The 21,222-nt window shown below is 43.0% G+C and overlaps 1 protein-coding gene across 3 annotated transcripts in view; it reads left to right on the top strand.

Annotated features, from left to right (window-relative positions):
• Nucleotides 1-21,222, top strand: part of LIMCH1 (LIM and calponin homology domains 1) — a 70,257-nt gene that overhangs the window by 28,790 nt on the left and 20,245 nt on the right. For all 3 annotated transcript variants that reach the window (XM_084267045.1, XM_084267046.1, XM_084267047.1), the window contains 7 exons: nucleotides 1,938-2,064; nucleotides 4,908-5,062; nucleotides 5,436-5,838; nucleotides 9,606-9,827; nucleotides 17,789-17,882; nucleotides 20,278-20,450; nucleotides 21,104-21,209. In XM_084267045.1, the coding sequence (XP_084123171.1) occupies nucleotides 1,938-2,064; nucleotides 4,908-5,062; nucleotides 5,436-5,838; nucleotides 9,606-9,827; nucleotides 17,789-17,882; nucleotides 20,278-20,450; nucleotides 21,104-21,209 (1,280 nt within the window). The remainder of the gene's footprint in view (nucleotides 1-1,937; nucleotides 2,065-4,907; nucleotides 5,063-5,435; nucleotides 5,839-9,605; nucleotides 9,828-17,788; nucleotides 17,883-20,277; nucleotides 20,451-21,103; nucleotides 21,210-21,222) is intronic.

A 21,222-nucleotide genomic window follows, 5' to 3' on the forward strand; every position in this document is an offset into this window, starting at 1 on the left:
GTCAGAGCAAAGGACAATGTTTTGAGATATGACTTCTTCAGATTACATGTATGTATCTTCCCAGGAGAGCAATAACACATTGCTGCAGAGCTGATGGTTTTTATTTGAACTGATCTGGTTACTCATCCGTAGCAATGAAGGCCCAGCAGCAGGAGGTGACAACTAGAGTGGAAGGTGCACATGGATTGTACTGTATAGTTTGATTCTGGGCCTAGGCTGAAGCCTTTTTTGTTGTATTGACATCAGGGGGCTCTCGGTAGAAAGGTGATTTATTTTTCCCAGCCCAAATGGCAGAGGGCAAGTACTCACGCCCTCTGCTAGAACCAGTTACTAGTTGTTTCAAGCCTCCTGTTTTCTTCTACTGGATGTCAACCAAAAATTCCCTGATGTGATAAGAAGGGAGCTACACAAAGCTTGACCCAGTAGGCACAAGGGGGCAAATAGTTAACACTATAGTCTTCTTTGGGTGAGATTTGGAAGCTCTTAAGCTGGAGTAAGTCCTTTGAGTGTGATTTTGAGTTATGCATCTCCCAGTTTATGTCACCAGTCTGCAAAATATGACTGATATTTTAATGTTCTTTCATAGGTGACAGACCTTTAGTTTTAAATACAACAAAACTTACCATTTCTATGGATTCTGTTAGTTAGAGCTCTCCAATCCACCCCTGAGCAATGCAACCCTTAAACTACCTGCAGATAAACCCACTGTACCCCTCCTCAGCACTCCATTTATAGGATGAAGCATAGGTAGTATGCTAACCTTGCTCCATGCTTAAAGGCAATAGGATGTGTGTTCTGTCCTTCATTACTGAATAAACACCTACTAACAGGATGGGATCTCTGCATGTCCTTGTTCATCCGCTGTCCAGACCTTTCAGTTTTCCCCTGAGAGTGGTTCACTCCCATCTTTGCTTGTTTGAATACAAATGTTGACTAAATATGTATTTATACACAGCCTTTTGTGTCTGTTCACTTCGAATACGATGTACACGGTTGCCTACAATATTATCTTCCTTGGTGCTTCTCCTGCTAGTTGGCTCACCAAAAGCTGCAGATGACCATTTGAAGACTGCTGTGAAATCATGTTGAACTGCATGGCTTTTTTTTTATTTTTCTTTTTGGCTTTTTGCTTTTAATGGCACAACTGAGGTCATGTTTCACTAAGAATAGGTAGTAGGGCTGGAGCAGTAACTTTGTGTGAGGATATTTATATAATATAAACGGATGTATAATATCAAACCATTACCTTTTTTTTCCCCCTTTAACTCTCCAAAGGTCGGGGACAGAAATAGAATGTGTATAAAGAAACTCTTTTGTCCTGAAGGGCAGCTTTTCCTTGTTAGGTTAGCTGTGTTAATAAGTTGGTGCTGATAGCATTGAGTTTCTTCAAGGCAGGGAGGGGAGAGGAGGAAGTACCTTGCTGTTTGTGCTGTGTGTACTTCTCTGGGCAGGCTCTCCCCAGTTCTGTAGCAATAGCATTTAGCCAGCCGTGCTGCCTCTCGCGTACTTCTCAAGCCTCTCTTGTTTTACATTGAAATGGAAACTTCTGTCTGCCATGTTAATTGGAGGGGTCTTGAAAACTCACTGGGAAACAAACCTTCAGAAAGGAAAATGTTCTGAACTCAGCTCTGAATAGAATGATTTTAATAAGAGCTATTGATAGAGGTGTAATGTTAGTAGCACTTCTCAGCGTGAGAAAAACGTGCTGTCGACTAACAAAAACAAGAGAAATTTGAGGAGTATAATGCCTGAAGGTGCTGCGTGGGAAGCATAGGGATGCAAACTGGTCCTTCTAGGGGACTGCTGCTTTTGGGAGCTTCATAACGGTGCAGGTGTCTGATTCTGCTGTAGCACCCTCATGCGGCTTTAGCTTTAACAAGCGGAAGGAATATAAACCTCTGTGTAACTCTGCACCTCTTATTATCCCCCTTGTTTAGGAGTGTGAGCATGTTTGACATGAGATGTGAACAAGAAGCTGTGACTCAGCCTCATAGCAAAGCTCGCCATGAGAAACTGCAGAACATACACAACCAGCTGAAAGAGGACGAGACCAGGTGGCAAGATGTGAGTATGCACCATCATCTGCAATGCTGGCATTGGGGCCAACTAAATAGGCAAAGAAGTGCACCCTGCTAAATATAGTTGTTCTCTAGCACTAAAATAAAATAATCAGGAGCTATTTTTCTTCTTTTTTTTTATTTCCTGTTTTCTTTCCCAATGGGTTGTTACTAAAAGCAAGGAAGGTCATGATTTGGTGTAAATTACAGAATACAGGACCTTCTGGTGCTTGTGCATGTGCACCAGGTATTTTGCTTTCTAAAAAAAAAAATGAAACTGGTTAGGTAAAAATTGAAGTAGAATTGCTTCTAACTGCTGATTTCTCTAACTTTTATAATTTATAAATGCCTGAAGTGGCAAAATACAGGACTAAGCAGAACAGTGAATAAGTAGGTTGGACCAAGTTTTAATAAATTTGTGTAGATACAGAAAAAACTAACATTGTCCCTCTTGTCCAAGCAAACAAATTACCCTTCAAGTTAGCTACACCTGGTTTGGGTTACAGGATCTTTCTAAACCCTCAATGATTTTTTTTAAGCTGTCCTGGCATTTGGCATTATTTTCAGCAAATTAGTAAGGATGGAAAAGCATGATTCGCAGGTAAGTTAGTATCAGGAGTTTTAGTATCAATCCTGTTCATTCCTAAAGACTGATTTTAAATTAAGTTTGAGGCATTTTTTTTAAATTTAAAGCCAAACAACAACAAAAAACCCCAAACACATCCCTTCAAGCACCTATTACAGTAAGTTTCTATTATAAGGACAGCTACCATGAAATATTTGATAGAGGGGTTTTTTTTAAAAATTCAATAAAAAGTCCAAAAAATAACAGTATATAAATCTCAGAAATAACTTTTCATAGTAGAACAATAAAGGATTTCAGCTGAGAGGTCTGTGTGTGTGGGAAGCCATAATTTCCCAGCAGAGATAAGAATGAGTCCAAAGGCATTCAAGAGGTTTGAGAACTCTTTGCTGTTGAATGGAAAATGCTCTAAACTAAAGTGCCTCAGTTTTCCAGGCCCTCAGCACCTTCTACACTGAACTGAAAGTTCAGAAGAGGTACTAAAAATGTCCTTTCTGGAATGTCCTTGGCATTCAAAGGGCTCTGTGGAGATGATACTGCATTCATGGTGGGATATTTTTTATATGCCCATGCTGTAAATTTGCCAACAATTAACAGTTTCATGGCTTTTTTTTAATTATTGTTATTCCAAAGCACATCAGTGCTGGAAAAGATAAACATGTCTGGGTTTTAATTACAAAAAGAGTATGAGGGCTTAAGTTATAAAATTTGCTAATGAAAAACTAATTTCCAAACAATAGGCAATAGTGGGAGTAGCTGAATAAAGAAATGATTTGGTACTTCAATGAGAATAATTAGTAACTGAGGAAAATGAAAGCCCTATGTTTCAAGAAGGGGATTATAGACTGATACATGTAGGTCATGTGAAGAAATACTTTAATGAGCGTTCCCTTGAGTGTAATGTCAATAATTTGTGGTTTAAGCTAAATTAAAACTGACAAGGTTTGTTCCTGGTTTTAATAAAATAAGTTATGCTCGCAGTACCTTCTGCTGTTTACCAATAAAAATGCAATTAAAATATTTGGGAAACCATGTAATTAATGAAATTGCCTTTGAATTAAGTCTGTGTACAGAATCTCTGGTTTTTATTAAAACCAGAATGTGTTAGAGTGCACGAAATATAATCTGTGTACTAATCTCCTGATGTTGTGAAGTTAATGACAACTGTGCCCCTACGGTTTCCTAGGAAGTTGTTTTTCTTTGCAGAAGTTCTGCAGAGGTTATTTGTGCACATAAGATTTTGTTCTTTTACTACTTGGCTGCAAAGAAATTTTTCAGCTTAGGAAAATTCTTTCCTGTAATACTTTTGCTGTGGAAAAGATCTTGTCTCTGTACCTCCGAGATCTGTGGATTTGTCACCCAGGCAGGATGCAAGACACAGGTGCCTGTGAAGAGCGTTTTCTGTGACTCTCTCACGTAATGTCAGGCTGGTTTGGCAGGAAAGATAAAGAACCATTATCAGTGATCTGATGGACAATTTTGGAGAGAGTGCTTCCAAAAAGAGTAAGATCATTGCTTCAAGAAGGGCATATCTACATAACTGCATTCAAACCGTAGGCTTTTTGTTCTATCATGTCTCACATCAACCAGGCATGAGCCACTTTAGTCCCTAAACTGTGTTGCTCAGACATGGGCCCAAAATATTGGAGGGTGCCCATGAGGAAGCATTGAAGTTTAGTTGCCACACTGGATATTTCTATCAAAAAAAACCCCAAAACAAAACCGTGGGTTAATGATGCTTGCATGTAGTTGGCTTATTGCATGGGCAAAGTATAGGACTATCAGCTCTCCAAGGCAGACTGTCAATGTGGCTGTAGTTCACATTGAAGCAACATCCCTTCCTCCAAAGAACTTCTGCCTCCCACACATTTCATGATTAGATATAATTTTTCTACTTCATCTTCCTGGGGAACCAGACTTTGTCCCTAGAGTTGGTCCAAGTGAAAACAAGTACATTGACTGGTCCCTTTAGGCCAAATTTCCTAGTGTTATTACCTAGCAAGCTTCTGTGGCACTGCAAAGTAAACAAAAAAAATTAAAAATTAAACCCTTATTGCACCCTGCTGTTAGGAGAAAAAACAGAAAAACAGCCAGACAACATACTCCTTTTATGATATAATCTCCTTTTCTCTTTAAGATGAACATTGCTGCCTGAAGATGATGGGAACCTGGTCCACAGGCCAGGAGCAAGTGTTGCAAAGCTTTGCTTTTGTGGCCAGTTTTTAGCTGTTTGCAACTTGGCAATCAATGCCTTCCTTCTCTTGCAGGACCTGGCTCGGTGGAAGAGTCGTCGAAGGAGCGCTTCACAGGATTTAATAAAAAAAGAAGCTGAGAGGAAGAAAATGGAAAGGCTGTTGTCTGGAGATGGAGCAAATGAGCGCAGAAAAAGCATCAAAACCTACCGAGAAATTGTGGAAGAGAAGTACGTTCTACCGAAGTGCAGTGGCATGTCTGAAAGTGCTGTGTGCCCCTTAGGTGATCAGAGACTCACAGAGCAGTTTGGGTTGGAAGGGACCTTTAAAGGTCATCTAGTCCAACCCCCCTACAATGAGCAGGGACATCTTCAACTAGACCAAGTCACTCAGAGCCTGGTCCATCCTGAACTCGAGTGTCACTGGGGATGGGGCATCTATCACTTGTTTGGGAGACCTGTTCCAAAGATGGGTAACTGAGCAGCCGTGCCTGCAGACCTGGGGTGAGGGAGTGGGAAGAGTATTGATGGTGTGGAGGAAACGGGCATGATGTTCAGTGTTAATTTTAACGTGGTGATCTCTCTTGTGTTGTCTCCCATGCAGAGAGAGGCGAGAGCGGGAGCTTCATGAGGCATACAAGAATGCAAAGTCTCAGGAGGAGGCGGAGAGCATCCTCCAGCAGTACATCGAAAGATTCACTATCAGTGAAGCTGTCCTTGAGCGTTTGCAGATGCCAAAAATTCTGGAAAGAAGCCATTCAGTGGAGCCAGATTCCCCAGTGAAAGACCCAAATCCTCTGAGATACTTAAGGCAACAGTCACTGCCTGCTCCAAAATTCACTGCCACCATTGAAGCAACCATTGTCCCCACTGCTGAACTAGAGCCCAGCAGTTCAACGGACCGTACATCTCCCACCAAAAGTGTTGTCTCCAAGGCTGTGCCTATGCTGACACCCAAGCCTTACTCCCAGCCCAAAAATACACAGGAAGTTTTAAAGAACTTTAAGGTAGGATACACTGCACTCCCCAAAGGCAATCAGGAGGCAAAGGTCCTGACTAAATCATCTGAACATACAAATCCTTAATGCAACTAAGTAGAAAAGGGTTGCTGCATTCTGACGTTACAGAACTCAGCTTCATGACCTCTGCTGCATAGCCTAGTGGTCTCTTCTTGGCTACACACTTTTTTAGAATCTTGACCTGTTCAGACTGAAATATTTGTGCTGGTCATTTTCCTCAGCCTAAGTTTGTTTGGAGAAAGGGAAAGGGGAGCCTCTAAGAAAGAAGCAAGGCATTTTGTGAGAAAGAGGTTAGGAAAGAGTATGTCATCACAGTTTTTTGGTTTTAAACAAAAGGGAAGGGGCAGGGACTGTGAAGACCCTGACATCTGGAGCAAGACCTGGACTGACTTTAGTGTCAGGGCCTGATTTTTGCCTTACTTAAGTCTGTCCCACTCAGCCAAGTCATAAGCCTTTGGGTTGCAGTGGGCATCGTCCCTGCTCCTTCAGTGTCAAGAGCCAGTTTGCCTGAAGATACTTTCTGTCCTAAAATGCTTCTCAACAGGGATGAATTGGGAGATCTCCTTCACTGGTGTAAAGGGGGAGGATATAGGCTGTCCATTTAGGTTTAAGGAAAGCTGATTGATCTTGGAGCAGCAGTGTAACTGGGGATTGCTGGTGAGAGACAGGCAGTAGCTGCTTTGGGTTGCAAGAGCTGAGCAGAGATCATGGGAATAAAACTAGCAAGTGAACTTGCACGAAAGTAGAGATGTCTGGAATAAGGAACCAGCTATGAGATTTGGGGGGAAAAGGGATGAAAGAAGACATTGAAACTGGGATATGAAACCTGAGGAGACTATCTTTGGACTGGTTGGATGTGATGAATTAGAGTAAGATACTGAACCTGTGATAGAGAAAGCAAAGAACTTGGATATGTTAGAGACAACAGGCCAGAATACATAAACTTTGAAGAAAGCTGCTTCTCATGGTGCCTGTATCAAAACTGGAGCTTCCCCAAGTCTCATTGTAGCCTTGCTGCAGGCAGTGGGAAGCCTTATGGCAGGGTGTCCCCAGCCTGTAGAGGTCCCCTTGTGTCTGCCATTAGTAACTTACTCTTTGCTAGTGCCATGCAAGGGTCACTGCAGCCCTCCTGATGTCCCAATAGCATTGCTACCTGGTATATTCAGGTTGTTAATTTCTTGAAAAATAAGTCAGCTTTGTACAGATAGTGAAAAAATGTTGTGGTGTCTCTAATTTCTTGCAGAAATCCCCCTGCAATGTTTCCTAGTTGAAATGTGAAACTGGTAATTCCTATTTCTCCTATATCTCTGTTGGTATTCTCCTAGAGTTTACATTTTAGACATCAGTGAATCATGGATCTTTGGGTATTTTTCTGATCCCCCAATGCTTTTTTCCTCAGAGGACCAAGATACATACGTGCGTATCACCTTCACGTTAATACATATATAGTTCACTTGTGTGGGGAGAAACTAACCCATAGATGCTTCTCCCCTGACCAACCACTATTAAAAGTCTGTCTATATCTTGTTTGCTTGATGTGGAAGAAATTTAATTGTCTCAGTAGGAATTATTCCCTAATGCAGGTAGCTGTAGCATTATTTTCCCCAGAAACACCAGTCTGTCAATGAGTGTCAGCTCTGGTGACAATGTGTTGACTTGCTCCAGGTCAGAAGGAAAGGAGTATGTTTGTTTAACAAATTCTGCAGCCAGGGCATCTGTCCCGATCATTCCAACATTTAGTTTTCCTCCCTAACGTAAATAGAGAAAAGTCTTAGTCTAAACAGAGACACTAAAATGGATGGTGCAGCATGCCAGTGTTTTCCTGGCTTTTTTATTTCTGAGCACTTTCATGACCTGCTTCTCTAGTAGATAATCCAGATCACAGTCACAGAAGACGTGGGGTTCAGTGTCTGCCCACACTTGCACTTGGAAATAAACCCTAAGAGTAGCACTGTGTGGAGTGGGTGATGGCAGTGAGGAAAGGGAGGGAACCTTTTCATCTGAAAAGCAGTCAGAAGCGGTGAAACCACTTCCAGTTGGGCTGTTTCTCCTCTGCCTGGAAGCTGGCAGCATGAGGTGCTAACTGCCTTCACCTCTCCACACTCCTGTCAGAGCTGAGGAAGCCCAGCGCCTGGGATGTGGCCCCTTAGTTAATCACCCTCAGATAGAGAACAGACCTCTGGGTGCACAAATACAAGAAGCCAACGGGAGGAGTCTGTCCTCAGCTCAGCACTGGTGGCAGATGCTAAGTTGGAGTGCTGCTCTTGAGGTATCCAGGCTGTTTACTCAAGAAGTACTGAAGATAAGTAAGTGGTGAAATAAGAAGTGGGGCAGGGAAGATGTGATGGGAAGAACTTTGTTTTCTTAAACTCTGTTTCAGTTCAATAAAGCAGTTTTGACACTTGTTGCATCAGTTTTCAATACCGGTGAATTAAGCGGGAAGTTCTCATGGAATGGCTTACCTCTGGCTTGGCTTTACATGTGGGTTTTTTTTGTTACATGGTGCCTCTGGAGAAACCTGGAATGATTAGTCACTGTATATATATATATATATATATATATCCCAGATAGCTTCTCTAAGGAATCACTGTTCTATGTCATTGTTCCCCCAAAGTCAAATAATTAACAGAGTGTCCCCATATTTACTCCCTCACCTTCGTGTTGTCTCCTGTGATGATTTTGCAAGGAAGGATCTCTCTGCATAGAGTAGCAAAGCCCTCCTTAAAAATCTATGTAAAACTGACCCCCACTGACAAGCCTGTTAACCCCTGTGCTGCAGCTGGGTGGGAGCAACACAGCGTACTGATATTTGGTCCTTTCCTCATCTCTCTCCAGCTGGGTCCTCTTATGGTGAATGCCTTTTGAGTTCTTCATAGCAAGACATTTTCATGTATACTACAGCTTCTACAAACACCCCTTCAAATTGAAGGAAGACTTTACATGCCACCTCCCTTCAGAACATAATTATGAAGTATTAAAGTCCCAAGAGGAAGCTGTAAACATGCAAAGGAAGAAGCTAGGGTTTATTATATATTCCCTGCTAAAGAGTTACTTGGTAGGAGTGTATGCCCACCAAGGAGCTAGCCCGACCCTGAGAACAAAGACGTGAATCTGTTTCTCCTTTCCGTGGAGACAGCACAAAATCATTTTCTGGGAAAGCAGCTATTTACTTTTATCACCTCATGAAGAAGGTGAAACACCCAGTTTTATTTTTTGGTTCCTTCCTTCGATGTTACGGACAGTAAAGCAACAAGCAGAACAACTCTGCTGCTTCTGACCCTTCAAAGTTCACGTGACAGTGCTTCAGAAAGCACAGTCTACTAGTACTGTGGTGCGATCGTTAGGTTACGTAGCAGTCCATCAGTGTAGTTAGTCAGAAAGAACCTGTTTGCTTTTTGCATGGGGCAAGGCAAAACCCACCACTTTTGGTCTAAATTTAACATAAAGCTTTGTTGTTCCTTTAAAACCCATTGACTCAGGATGCACACAAAGGGTGTCTGTATGTTACTGGGAGAATGAAATGTGGGAAACCAGGGAATCCAGAAGAATTATTACCTTCTGTCTACATTTTATGACAAACTCCTGGAATAGGGTTTTCTTCTGTCTTGACCCTTTGAACAGAATGTGTGCTTGGCTCTGTCCTTCACTGATGGCACAGACTCTGTTAACAGTTGCATTGTATGTTGAAGTCCTAATTTCCTGAATTCCTTTGAATGCTAATTGCCTCAGCACGTTTATTTAACTGTATTCTGCAGGTAGATGGAAAAGTCAGCATGAACGGAGAGAATGTCAACGGCGTGGAAGAGAAGGATAAAGAATGTACAACAGTAATATTTACTCCTTCACCAAGCAGATCTCTGAAATTTGACGGAGTAGCCAGAGGGGACAGGGCCCCAGTCGAGTTGAAGAAGGACCCCACAAGTGTTGAGCTCAGTTTACAGAGGCCTGCCACTCAGAGTGTGCACAAAGAGCCAACAGTAAGACCAACGTGAACAAACCAGCCTTACTTTCTCTGCCAGTTTTCTGTCTCATAACGTATTTAATCGCTAACTAATGAAAGCCGAGTGCTTATGTTTGCTTTATTTCAAGAGGGTGTGCCCAGACCAGGGAAAAAACCCTACCAAAATCCTTTGTAAATTAAAGGCTTCTTCCTTTGGGATGTGGGTAGGCAAATGGGAGGGGAAGATTCAAAAAACTTTTTGGAGCCAGCGTCTCTCTTTTCGGACATCATGCAGCTGATAAGCGTGCTTTAAATGTGCTGGGCCAGGGAGAAATCAACTCTGTGTCCCAGCTATTGTGCAGATTTATTCAGCACTTCTCCTGATGTTAGCTGATTAGATCAGCAACATAATTGGACTGTGAAAGCCATAATTAGTCTCAGTTTTCAGTTTTCAAAGAAGAGGATGTGAATGTGCTTGCAGTTTTGAAGATTCAGCTTTAATTCCCCTCTCAGAAATATTAGAAAAGAGGATAAACTATTGAATTGCTCAGAGGGGCCAGTGGGCTTCTTAACTGCCTTATCAAAGAAACAAATTAATTTTACCTTTTCATCTTTTTCTCCCCTGCTTCCCCAGAGGAAAAGTCAGGAATAAAACTGGAGCATATCACAGTGGGAATCTAGATGCTACAAAACTGTAATAAAAGTAGATGCTAAAACCAAAACAAGAAATAAGGACCAGACTGCAAATAAAGTATGTAAAAGGGTTGCAGACAAGTGTCAGGAGAGGGTATTCTTGCTGTTCTCCCTGGTGTAACAACAAAGAGAATCAGAGATGTGGTAAGAGCTGGAGTATGATAATTTTTTGCTTTCATCTCAGATTCCATCCAAGCATTGGCCAAACAGTTAACAGGGTGCAGGCAGGGATCTGTCTCAGGGAGTGATGGCTTATTCATGCCAAATTTCATGTGTCTTATCTCACTCCCCTGCTTCGTGCTGCTCCCTGGCCATGGACAATAAGCTGTGGAGCCTGCAGCAAACATGGGAGCTGGGATGTGCTGTGAGCATGGACTTAATCCTGTCAGAGGGAACTGTTACGGAGTGAAGAGTGAGTGATTTTCAGGAGAGCAGGCAGGAATGGCAGAGCAGGGGCTGCTGCTGTCAGAATGAATTGGCTGTAAGGGAAAAACCAGGTAAGCATTGTGTCTTATGTGGGAGTGTTTGGAGGGTAGAGAAGAGCCTCAGGTTGCTGTAGATCAGAAGCAAAATGGCAGTCAGAAAAGGAGCTGAATGGAAGTGGAACTGTCTCCGTTTTTAGGATCTCCAGGCCAGTATAGCTGTGGAAGAGTTGAGAGGAAATCCAGCAACAGAAGCCACTGTTAGGGCTTGAATGTCTTTATACCCTTTCTACAGCTTTGAGGACGATATGGCCAGTGGAACACAGATTTTTCTGTGTCCCATTCCTGCTTCCAGTGTCTTAGCCCTCATGGTAATACTGGCCAAGGGGGCAGAAGAGTCTGAATTTTCAGATTTGTTGTGACACAGACATTTGCAGAGCACCTCCTGGTTTGTCAACATGAGGGCACTTAATACTGAAGCCTTCTAGAGTGAACAATCATGCACCCAAATGGTGCTATTGCCAGAGTTTCTCTAACTAAAGGTTTTGTATCACTTGCTCCACGATTTCATCAGTGATGTGACTGGGTAATGCAAATCATTTTACTCCTGGTGCTTCAGCATCAAGCAAAGTTATGTGTGTCAGACACATCAAGGGCAGAGCGAGGAGAGGAGGCTACTTTGCAAGGATCTTACATGCGGAAACAAGTGGAACACACTGAGCGGGGTGTGGAGAAAGAGGAGACCTGCCTGTGGCTGGGGGAATTTGCTGGCCTAAGACAAGATTACAGGTTGTGTTCCTTCTAAATAATTGCTTCTCTTTTCCCAGCTGCTTCATTTAATTTTCCAGATCCCCTTAGACTAAGGCATGGGCAGTAAATTAGCTCTTGAACATACAGGAGTGCCCTGGTTCATGGACAGGAAGGGCTTAAATGCCAGGTTACGGAGATGGGGCATGGTGCTGGTGCTTGGTTGCTTCACTGTGTGTAATGGGGCACAGACCAGCACTGCTATAAGCAGCTCGATACAGATGCAATCTGGGGTTTACCTGCAAGAATCAGTCAGCTACTCTGGACTCAGCCTTCTCCCTATACCTATTTTAGTTTCATTTCTGGACAACTAATGTAACGATGTCAGCATGCATCTGCAGTCTGAAATGATGAACTCCCCTCTGAAGGTATAACCCCCTCCTAGGAAGGTTGGGAAACAAAATTAGGAAAGAAAAGAGCCTCCCAGGCTTGTCCCACTCCTCATGAAACATGGCCTCTTGCTGGGAAGGATGCTGAGTATCCAGCTGTCACTCTGAGCCCTCCAGAAGGGAAGGTTTTTTTTGCCCCAGCAGGATAGGGCTTCCAAGCTACATGTTCTTGGAAGTACAAAAGCCTTCTGAAGCTGCTGGAGTATCACCTCCCACAAGGAGAAGGAGAAACCGGGGCTGTATTTTTTGTCTGATGCTTAACCCTAATGAATTTTTAGGAGAGGAGGAGAAAATAACAGAAACAAGGATAGAAAAACAGCTAAGATGAAGAAGCAGAGCTGTCAGGTGGAAAAAACAACTGCATTTCTTTCACCTTCAGAAAGCTGTTTCGAATTGAGCATGTTTTCAAAGCTTTTTCTAAACCTGTTTTCACTGCCTTTATTTGTGTATTTTCCTTTATTGATTCAGTTCTCCTTAGCTGTGTCTTTCTTGGGCTTTGAATAAGATACACAGGCCCTCTAGCTGTTCTGAGGTTTGTTTTGGGTTTGTATTTTATTCATTCATTTTCTGCCCTGAGTCTCTTCTGTGAAATATATATTCCTTTATATATATATACACGTTACCTTTGGCCGTCCTGTCCTCCCTTTCTGATTCTTTTCCTGTTTTTTGCGTGCCCCTTCCTCCTCCTCCATCCCTCTCAAGGCTGCTCCCCTGCTGTTTCAATTCAGTTGTCAAATGGAGTAGCCCTGTCTTCTCTCTGCCTGGCAGGCATCTCTTTGAAGCTCCGTAGCCCTGCTCTAAATCTGTCCGGTTGGCCTCAGGCGTTGTCTGCAGTACAGGAAGATGCTGTGCAGCTGTACTTCAACAGCACTTTTGGCCTGAAGTTTGGAAAATGGTTTAGTCAAGTTGCACCACTTAAAACACTAATATGATTGAGGATTTGGGGGAGATAGAAAACTTCTATGAGTGAGACCTCAGTGTTGCTTGTCAGAGAAGAACCCTATCTCTATGTGAATCAAATAATGATTGGCAATCAGAGACTGATTGAGAAACATATGTAACTCCTGCCTAAATTCACTATGAAATGAGATGCAAAAAGCTGCAGCAGGTGGGAAGGAAGATAAAGAAAAATATTATCAAGAAACTATTCTTGTGCCTGTAATGTATGGATACTTAGGTATGCAGGGGAGAAGAGGGGGCAGATTTTAGATGAGATGTACCTTTACTCAAAGGAGCTTATGAAATTTTGCCTATGATATACGGCTAGAAAGGCTAGATTTGGCCTATAAGCAGGATGAATATATCCAGCTGGTATTTGTGTAGCGATGCTGTACTAAGAGAGGGAGTAGGTAAAGCACACCTCTCTGAATGCAGCTGGGAAAACTGGGGCAAAGGCCCAAAGAATGACTGATTGGTTATGAGAATCATCCTCTCACCCCTGTCCTGCCTGTCAGCCATCAGGTCGTGCCTTCCTTTCACTGTACAAAACAGCAATGTGGATTACAAATGCTAAGGAGCTGTATCCTCTAGCTCTTTGAATCAGAAGTTAGCAACGTGAATGTTTTGGTTTATGGCAATCTTTGTACAGATTTTAGTGAAGGGAGATCAATTTGTCAGTGTGTAACATTATTTTAACCAATCTTTGAGCAGTTAGAAATTATTGGCTTGTTGTAGCTCTAATTATACTTTGATCAAACAAAAAAATATATAGACAGCAACTTTAAAAAGATCAGGGAGAGGTTTTTGGCTCTCTTTTAATTTTTCACTAGCTAGCTTAAACTTGTCCATTTCTACTCACGGCGTGCTTGGCACAAAATAATTTATTTTTTTCTATATCCAAGTAACACTCTCCTTCATCTTCCAAAATGCACTGATTGAACTGAGATTAAAGTATAAGCTTTCTTGTGGTTGAGGATTATTGGCCAAACTACAGAAGAGCAGGGATGAAATCCTGATTTGTACGTATCTGGTAGGACAAGTCTTTGTTCTTTGATTCATTACAAGAAACACTTGCAGAGTAAGTATGTCTGTTCCAGATTGACATCTCTGCCTTGAACCACACATGGGCAGATGTGTGGAAGGCTGGACTACCTGAAAGAAAAAGGGTTTAGGTTGAGAAGTGAAATCAGCAAAGCTTCAAAGCAGCTGGAAGGGAGCTCTGCTCAAGATTTGGTTATGAATCTAGCATCCATGTCTCCTGTCCTCCAGACATCCATGTACTTTTCAGAGTCTTGAGTGACAGGAGCTTATTTTACATCCCAATTGAGCAGTAATGACTCAAGAAAAATGACTAGCAAGAATACTTAACACTATTTCTTGGAATACTTTCAAGGCTCCCCTTTCAATTACTGATCCACCCTGATCTTTGGTTGTAGTAGCTGGCCTGAGAATAGCATTATACAGCTGCCAGATGCGGCAGATGACTTAACGTGTCAGAGCAGTGTTCTGGCTGTAGTACTGTACTGGCATAGCTTGCAAGGTAACTGTTGTGGCAGCCCAAGGTCATGCTGCCATTACCACCTGCAACAACAGAAGGCATTCGCTTTCATGGGGAAATCACAGTATGACAATTTTTAAGTCCATGATATGTGTAGATGTCAGTCACAGAAGTCTGAATGGTATGTCAGGCAATCTCTACGTGTGGCTAGTGACACTGCAGACAGTTTCCTTCCTGAGTCATTTAAACTGTATTTCTAACCTGAGTCTTCAATTTACAATCAGGATTAGTAAAGTTGTGTTTAACTTCCTTTGGAGTTTGGATTCCTACAGTAGTTGTGCTGCTTGGTGTTGTAGGAGTTTCTAGTTACTGTATTCTGGGGGGGTTGTACAGATACAAGATTCTGCCACACCAACAGGCAGTGCGGCTATTTCTGGCTTGTGTGGGCTTCATTAAAGAAATACTAAAAAAATCCTGTCTGTCACAAACTGAAGTAATTGCTTTTCCTGCCTAATACTACGTGTTTGATAACATTATATAGTGAGCTGTGCTTCTGTCCTTGGTAAATGGACACCTTGGTTGGCAGAACTGAGGTCTTGCTTTGTCCTCTATTACTGTTGTGCTCATAACTGCAAATGCAATCGCAATATTTAGCTTTTTATCATGGGCTAAGGCTTCTAAATCCTAAGTGGGGAAGTTCACTTTAACTCCTGGGTAGCTAGATGCACAGGGTAGTAAAAACACCAATCCAAGTAGACGCATTCTTCAGTTCTTAGGGACTAGTGAGACCAGTCTTCACACCAGCCTGGATCTGGGAGCAGAGAGAACCACAGCCTCTGTGCAGCAGGATTTTTTCCTGCTTCCCTTGAAGGCTTCGTTACCTGTGGCAGTGGACTAGCAGGTGTTGTGTGACCTTCCTTTGTAAGTACCTGCAGCAGAGCCAGTGGCTCTGTGGTCCTGCAGAACGTCACCTCTGCCCACACGAATGCGTGTGGTTGTGGCCGGGTGTTGCAGAGAAGCTACATGGGTCCTTTATCCCAAAGCGTGAGATCTCCTCTAAGACACCTCAGAAACATCACTTGCCATGTTGTTCCTTTTTGCAGTGTCCATGTCAAAATAAGATCCTCTTAGGTGCAGTGCAATGCTTGTATGCCTTTTTCATGTTGAGCCACATCATCATTTGATCACAAAATACTCATGAATGTGAGTGGTGATAGTCTGTGATAGAAGAGACGTTTTATCGGCTGTGTCAGTACAAGACTTTTCTTAAATGCATCATATACTTGTGCATATTGGTGTCATATTGGAATTAGATGCACTGGGAATGAGAGTGCTCCCCAGTGAAGATGACTTAATTTTTTTATAAATTACTTACTAATCAGCTTCGTATTTTTAGCTGTATGTTGCTAGCCTTTAATTGCTCAGCAGAGGGAGGAGACAGTCAGGTCTCATGAGCAGGAGCTGAACTTCTGCAGCATGCAAAATTCAATTTTCCTGCAGCAAGTAGTAGCTTTTTTTTTTTTTTAATCGTCTTTGACAGAATTTCCATAAATAACATCTATGTCTATACCCACTTCAACCTCCTGGATATAGGTTATGGGTAGATTTAGTTAGTGCACTTGTGGAGGATAGCTTCACGGCACAGTTTAGTTCCTGAGATAACTCCAGACCCAGGAGGTGCTCCAGGTGCTATTGGCACTTCCCTCAGTGAATGTAACCCTGTTCAACACTTTTTCTGTCAGCCCCAGTTTGTCACTGTTTATAGCTTTCAAGCCTCTGAGGCTGAAATTAAAGCTGAATTTTATTTTTTTTTTTTTCTCAACTTGGACAGTTGCTTCTGGAGAGTGGAGGGTGGCTTGGAGCTATTCAAAAGATGTGTGGGACATGGTTTGGTGGTGGATTTGGCAGTGTCAGGTTTGCAGTTGGACCAGATGATCCTAAGGGTCCTGTCCAACCTAAATGATTCATTGCTTCTGTGTGTCCTCCTGTGAAGGTGAGGGTACAGTGGAAGTGCAAGGTGCTGGGGAAGATGTCAGACAGCCAGCTGCGGCAGGCACTGGAGGAGAGATGCTGCCACTTGTACATGCTCATGTGTCTTCTCAGACACATTCTCTGTTCCTCTCCAGAGAGAAGAGAGACAGGGATGTCTGAGCACTACCGACAGCAAAGCTCTCTGGAGCCAGTGTGTCCACAGGCACTGCCATCCTATTGGCAACCTGATGATCAAGCTGTGAGGGCCCAAGTCTGCTTTTCAGCAGGCACGGATGGATGAGGGGCTGTAGGCTTGTGTGGGTGTGAAGGCATGGGAAACAGGATCCATGCAGGAGGTGGAGGTCTGAATCCTGCCCCAGAAAAGAGGAAATTTCATCACATTTCTTCCTTTCCAGCTGTTAATAAGATGGAGGGGTGGGAGGAAGACAGGAAAGCAAGTCTACAATAGATTATTTCTGAAATATGTTACTTTTTAAACATAGTCTGGTTTGGCTTGGGTTTTTTTAATTTCCCTCTGATGAATGTGCCATTTCTAGATCTTTCATGCATTATAAGCAGTGTGCAGGGACTGGACAGTTGCTGCAGATTTGCCTACTGGGAAAACGGATGTATGGTAGAGGCTGCTAAATAGATCAGCTGAAGTGCTGCCCTTGTTTTGACAGTGTGGTTTTAGCTCTGCAACAGCCTTGTCCTGGGTCAGGAAGCTGGCTTTTCAGAGGGATTTGGATTATTGGCTCGATATGCTCTCACCATATTTTTTCAGCCCTCTCTAAATAGAGTTTCAAGTATTTCATTACCTTTAATACTGACTCTGGCTTTTCCCTTCAGATAACAGATTGTTTAGACAACCGTGAAATAAAGGAAGTATTTAATTACTTTGCCACTTTTCAAACCCTAGTATGTGCTGTGTATTCACTAATGCATATGTTTTTGTGTTACTCTGGAAGAGGAAACTGAGGGTGAAATGTATGCTTATCTCCAGCTAACACAATCCAAGATATCCTACGATTTTAAACGCCTGTAGTAGTGATTCCAAACCAACTGCATGATGGTTGCTGATGAAGGGTTTGAAAAGGAGATTAAAGCCCAGTGATTCAACACCCCAGCACCACATACCTACTCCTTAGCTCCCTGCTGAGCTCTAAACCAGTCCAGTTCAAACACGTTACAAAAAAGCAGCAAGTACTGCCTTGAGGAATTAACACATACTTTTGTTTCCACTCTACTCACTGTGTTTCTACTGTATTATTCTCTGCAGGCCTCCCCAGTGGAAGGAGATGGGGCTGCCAACCAGAAGCCCGAGTCCAGCCCGGGAAGTGTGGGACCTGTGAGCCCAGCGTGCCCATCCCCAGGTGGGTTGTTGCTGCTGCCCTCACCCCTACCCTTGCCCAGCGACCTAGCTGGGGTTGAGGACCACCCTGCAGCAGAAGTCCAATAGCTGCATCTGCAGCGGCACCAAGAGGGTTTATTAGAAAATGCAGAGGGTGTCAGAAATGTTGACATAATAAAGGAATTTTTAACGGTAAGAACGGTCATTCACTGCAACAGCCTCCCAAGAGATGCTGTAGCGTCCCCATGGCTGGAGGTTTTCAAGATGTGGCTGGACAGGGTGCCAGATGATCTCCTCCAGGCTCCCTTTCCAGATGCAAAAGGTCCAAGTGGGACCCAGATAATCTTTCAAGGTCTCTTCCAACATGGGCTGTCTGTCATTCTGTGGTTGAAATGCCACACCTGCCTGCACGTTGCTCAGGATGTGAGCTGTCTGCTTTGCTGTCTGTGTGAGTGGGACGCTGGTGCCACAGCGTGCGGTAGCCGGAAAGCAGCCAGGGCAGAAACGCTCAGTCAGGAGCAGGGTCTGTTTGAATTTCCACCTTCCCCCCAACACCCCAAGACATTAAGAAATGGAAAAGGAGAATAAGAAGGGGCACTTCTGTCCTCATAGGGACTTTAAATGGACAGTATTGTGCACACTCATGACTTTATGCTTTGAAGCTTTTATTCTTCCCCAGATTCCTAATCTGGGGAAAGGAATTTGCTGGTAAAATTTGAAGCTGTTTTCATCAAAGGGGTATTTCTGAAACATTACCTATAAGTGGGCATTTTATCTACTGCCTCTACCACACTAAGTTCGTAGTCTTTTTTTGTTTATTTTTTAAATGGATCTGTCAAAGTTAAGCTTGGTATGGGTAAGTAAAAAGTACTATTTGAAGTAGGTATTTAAATGAAATCTCTAGCTGTAATTGGTATATAAGCATAGTGCTCCTATTTGTTGAGGATAAATCTGACTTCAGAAATTGAGCTTTGCACTCAGATATTCAATGGGGTACCATTCCCCCATGATTAAAAGCATATCCAGCCTTTTCTTGATGTTCTGCAAGACTCTGGAGCACATGGGCTGTTACCGAGGGCTCATTAGCTGATATAATTACTTTGGCTCACAGATGCTAAAGTACAGAGGTTAACAATCTTGATTTGCACCTGGCAGGTAAAGTAGAAGCTGCAGTCTTGTGGTGATCCAACCAAATTCTCCTCTCAAGAGTCAGCAGTGATGAGCTGGTGATATTTGTCTACAAATCACAAAGCCACCTTGTGTCAGGCTCCACACCTGTGAGAAATGCTAAACATTAAGTACTGATAGCAGTGTTTAATATTGGCCAGCAAGGAAAGCTGAGACAGCATTGCAAAAGTTCAAATGTTAAAGGAACATGGCTTTTCATTAGGTCTGTTTTGTAGGGATAGATGTAGGCCAAACCGTGTGGCTTTCTGGTAGAATAAGCAGCCTCCCGTCCTGTTCAGTACAAGTCAGGTAGTTCCATGCTGTGACCCCTATGCCAGTAATGGTGTGGGAACTGCTCCAAAGTGGTGCACATCTGCCTGGCAGCAGGAGCAGCTCTTGTCTTTGCTTGTGTGCAGGTTCTCAGTGGAGCCTTGGGGTGCATCTCTTTCTTAGCTCACTCCCCTAGCCTGCCAAAGAGGTACATTCAGAAGGTGCCACTACTGCCATGGTTGGAGAGGGGACAGGATCTGAAGCCAAGATTCTGCGTTGGGAGGTTAGAAAGATGTCTAGGTGCTTATGCACTGCCTGGGATGCTGGCAACCACTCTGCTTCCAGTGATGGTATCAGCTGGCCTTAGTTGAGCTGCTGATGCTCAGCTGTAGGCCCATGCGCTCCTGGTCCCTTTTCCTATATATCAGCATCAACTTGTTGGTTTTTTTTAAGAACAGAATGACAACTATGTTATTCCAGTCCAAGGCCTCCTGTTAGCTCAGTTTGTTTGCTCTATGGTGGTTGGATAATGTGGTTTAGTGGAAACAGGCAGGCTGAAATATCCTGCAGTACCTACAGTGAGACCATGTTAACTGTGGAATAGTCCCTTGTCTGGGCAGCATCTTAGGTTAGGATTCATCACATGATTTCAGGAAAGAGATTTATACCTCAGTAGGCATGTGGTAGGTTACAGTTCATCTCAGCTCTGTCTGTATTTGGGTAACTCTTGCCCAATAGCTGCCTCTCTGTTGACCGTGAATACCCAGGTAAAGTGTAAGCAACTACATTTTGTGAGGTGAATTTCACTCTTAAAGTCTTGTCTTCTCTGAGAAATTAATCTTCCCTATGGTTTTCAAAACATGGAGTAAATGGGCTTACAGTATATCCAGTAAGAAAATGCATTGTATGAAATAGGTCTACATTTTATGTGAAAAAAATATCTTAACCTTGCAACATTATCTCTTACATGTTTGGATTAGGTTCCAATCAAAAGCAATTCAAGTCAACTGCAGTTTGTGCTAGCCCTGTTGTGAAGAGATTAGAATTTCTTCCCAGTCCTGTCCTACAAGATGAAGTTGCTTCAAGTGACAAAGATGTGAAGAAACCTGAAATGGAACAGCAGAAGGAATCAGAGCTCTGTGCTACACCAGAGGTACATGCAGGCAAGAAAGAGAAAGCCAAAACCAAAAAAGAAAGTTCTCAAATGGAAAAGTTTATTGTGCAACTTGGTACTTTTCTTTATATACTATCACTTCAGGAGTTCACTGCAAACTGTCTGCCAGGGAATGACCCTGGAGGATGATTTCTGTCCCAGATCCTATGGTCATCAGAATTCCTTCTCCAAAGGGATTCCCCAGTGACTGCTTGTAGTTTGAATTTGTAAACTGGCTGGAGCAGAGATGAGAATTTAACCTGCAAAACCCAGTCCCACCACGCATTGGGAGGGCAGAGTGTCTAGAAGGTGTAGACAGTGGAGCTTACCCTCTTAGTCCTCCTGAAGTGGTGAACAAGTACAGATGGTGGCACAGGTAACAAGGAGCCATGAGCATACTGCTCTGACAGAAAAGTTAGATGTTGGTCCTGGGTTAGGATTGGTTTTGGTGTGCAGGGCAGTGTGAATGTCAGCAAGAAACAAGAGAATGGTTATTTCCAGGACTTCAGCGCTGCAACCCCATGTTACAGAGCTCAAGATAGAGGCTTCATCTTTGGTAATGTTGATTCAGAAAACAAATAGGGTTTAAATTAACATCTGATTGAACCTGCTGTTTTCTGAATGCTGTTTTCTGCTCCCAAATGACTGAACAGGTGACGAAACCAAAAGCCCTGGAACAAGAGGGGAGTGTAGTATTGCCATTTTTAAAGAAACTACCCGAGACCAGCCAAGTTACCCTGCAGAATTCTGGCCTGCAAGGTGAGCAAAAAGC

Source organism: Gallinula chloropus (assembly GCF_964237585.1).
Source record: "Gallinula chloropus genome assembly, chromosome: 7".
In the NCBI taxonomy this organism is placed as follows: domain Eukaryota; kingdom Metazoa; phylum Chordata; class Aves; order Gruiformes; family Rallidae; genus Gallinula; species Gallinula chloropus.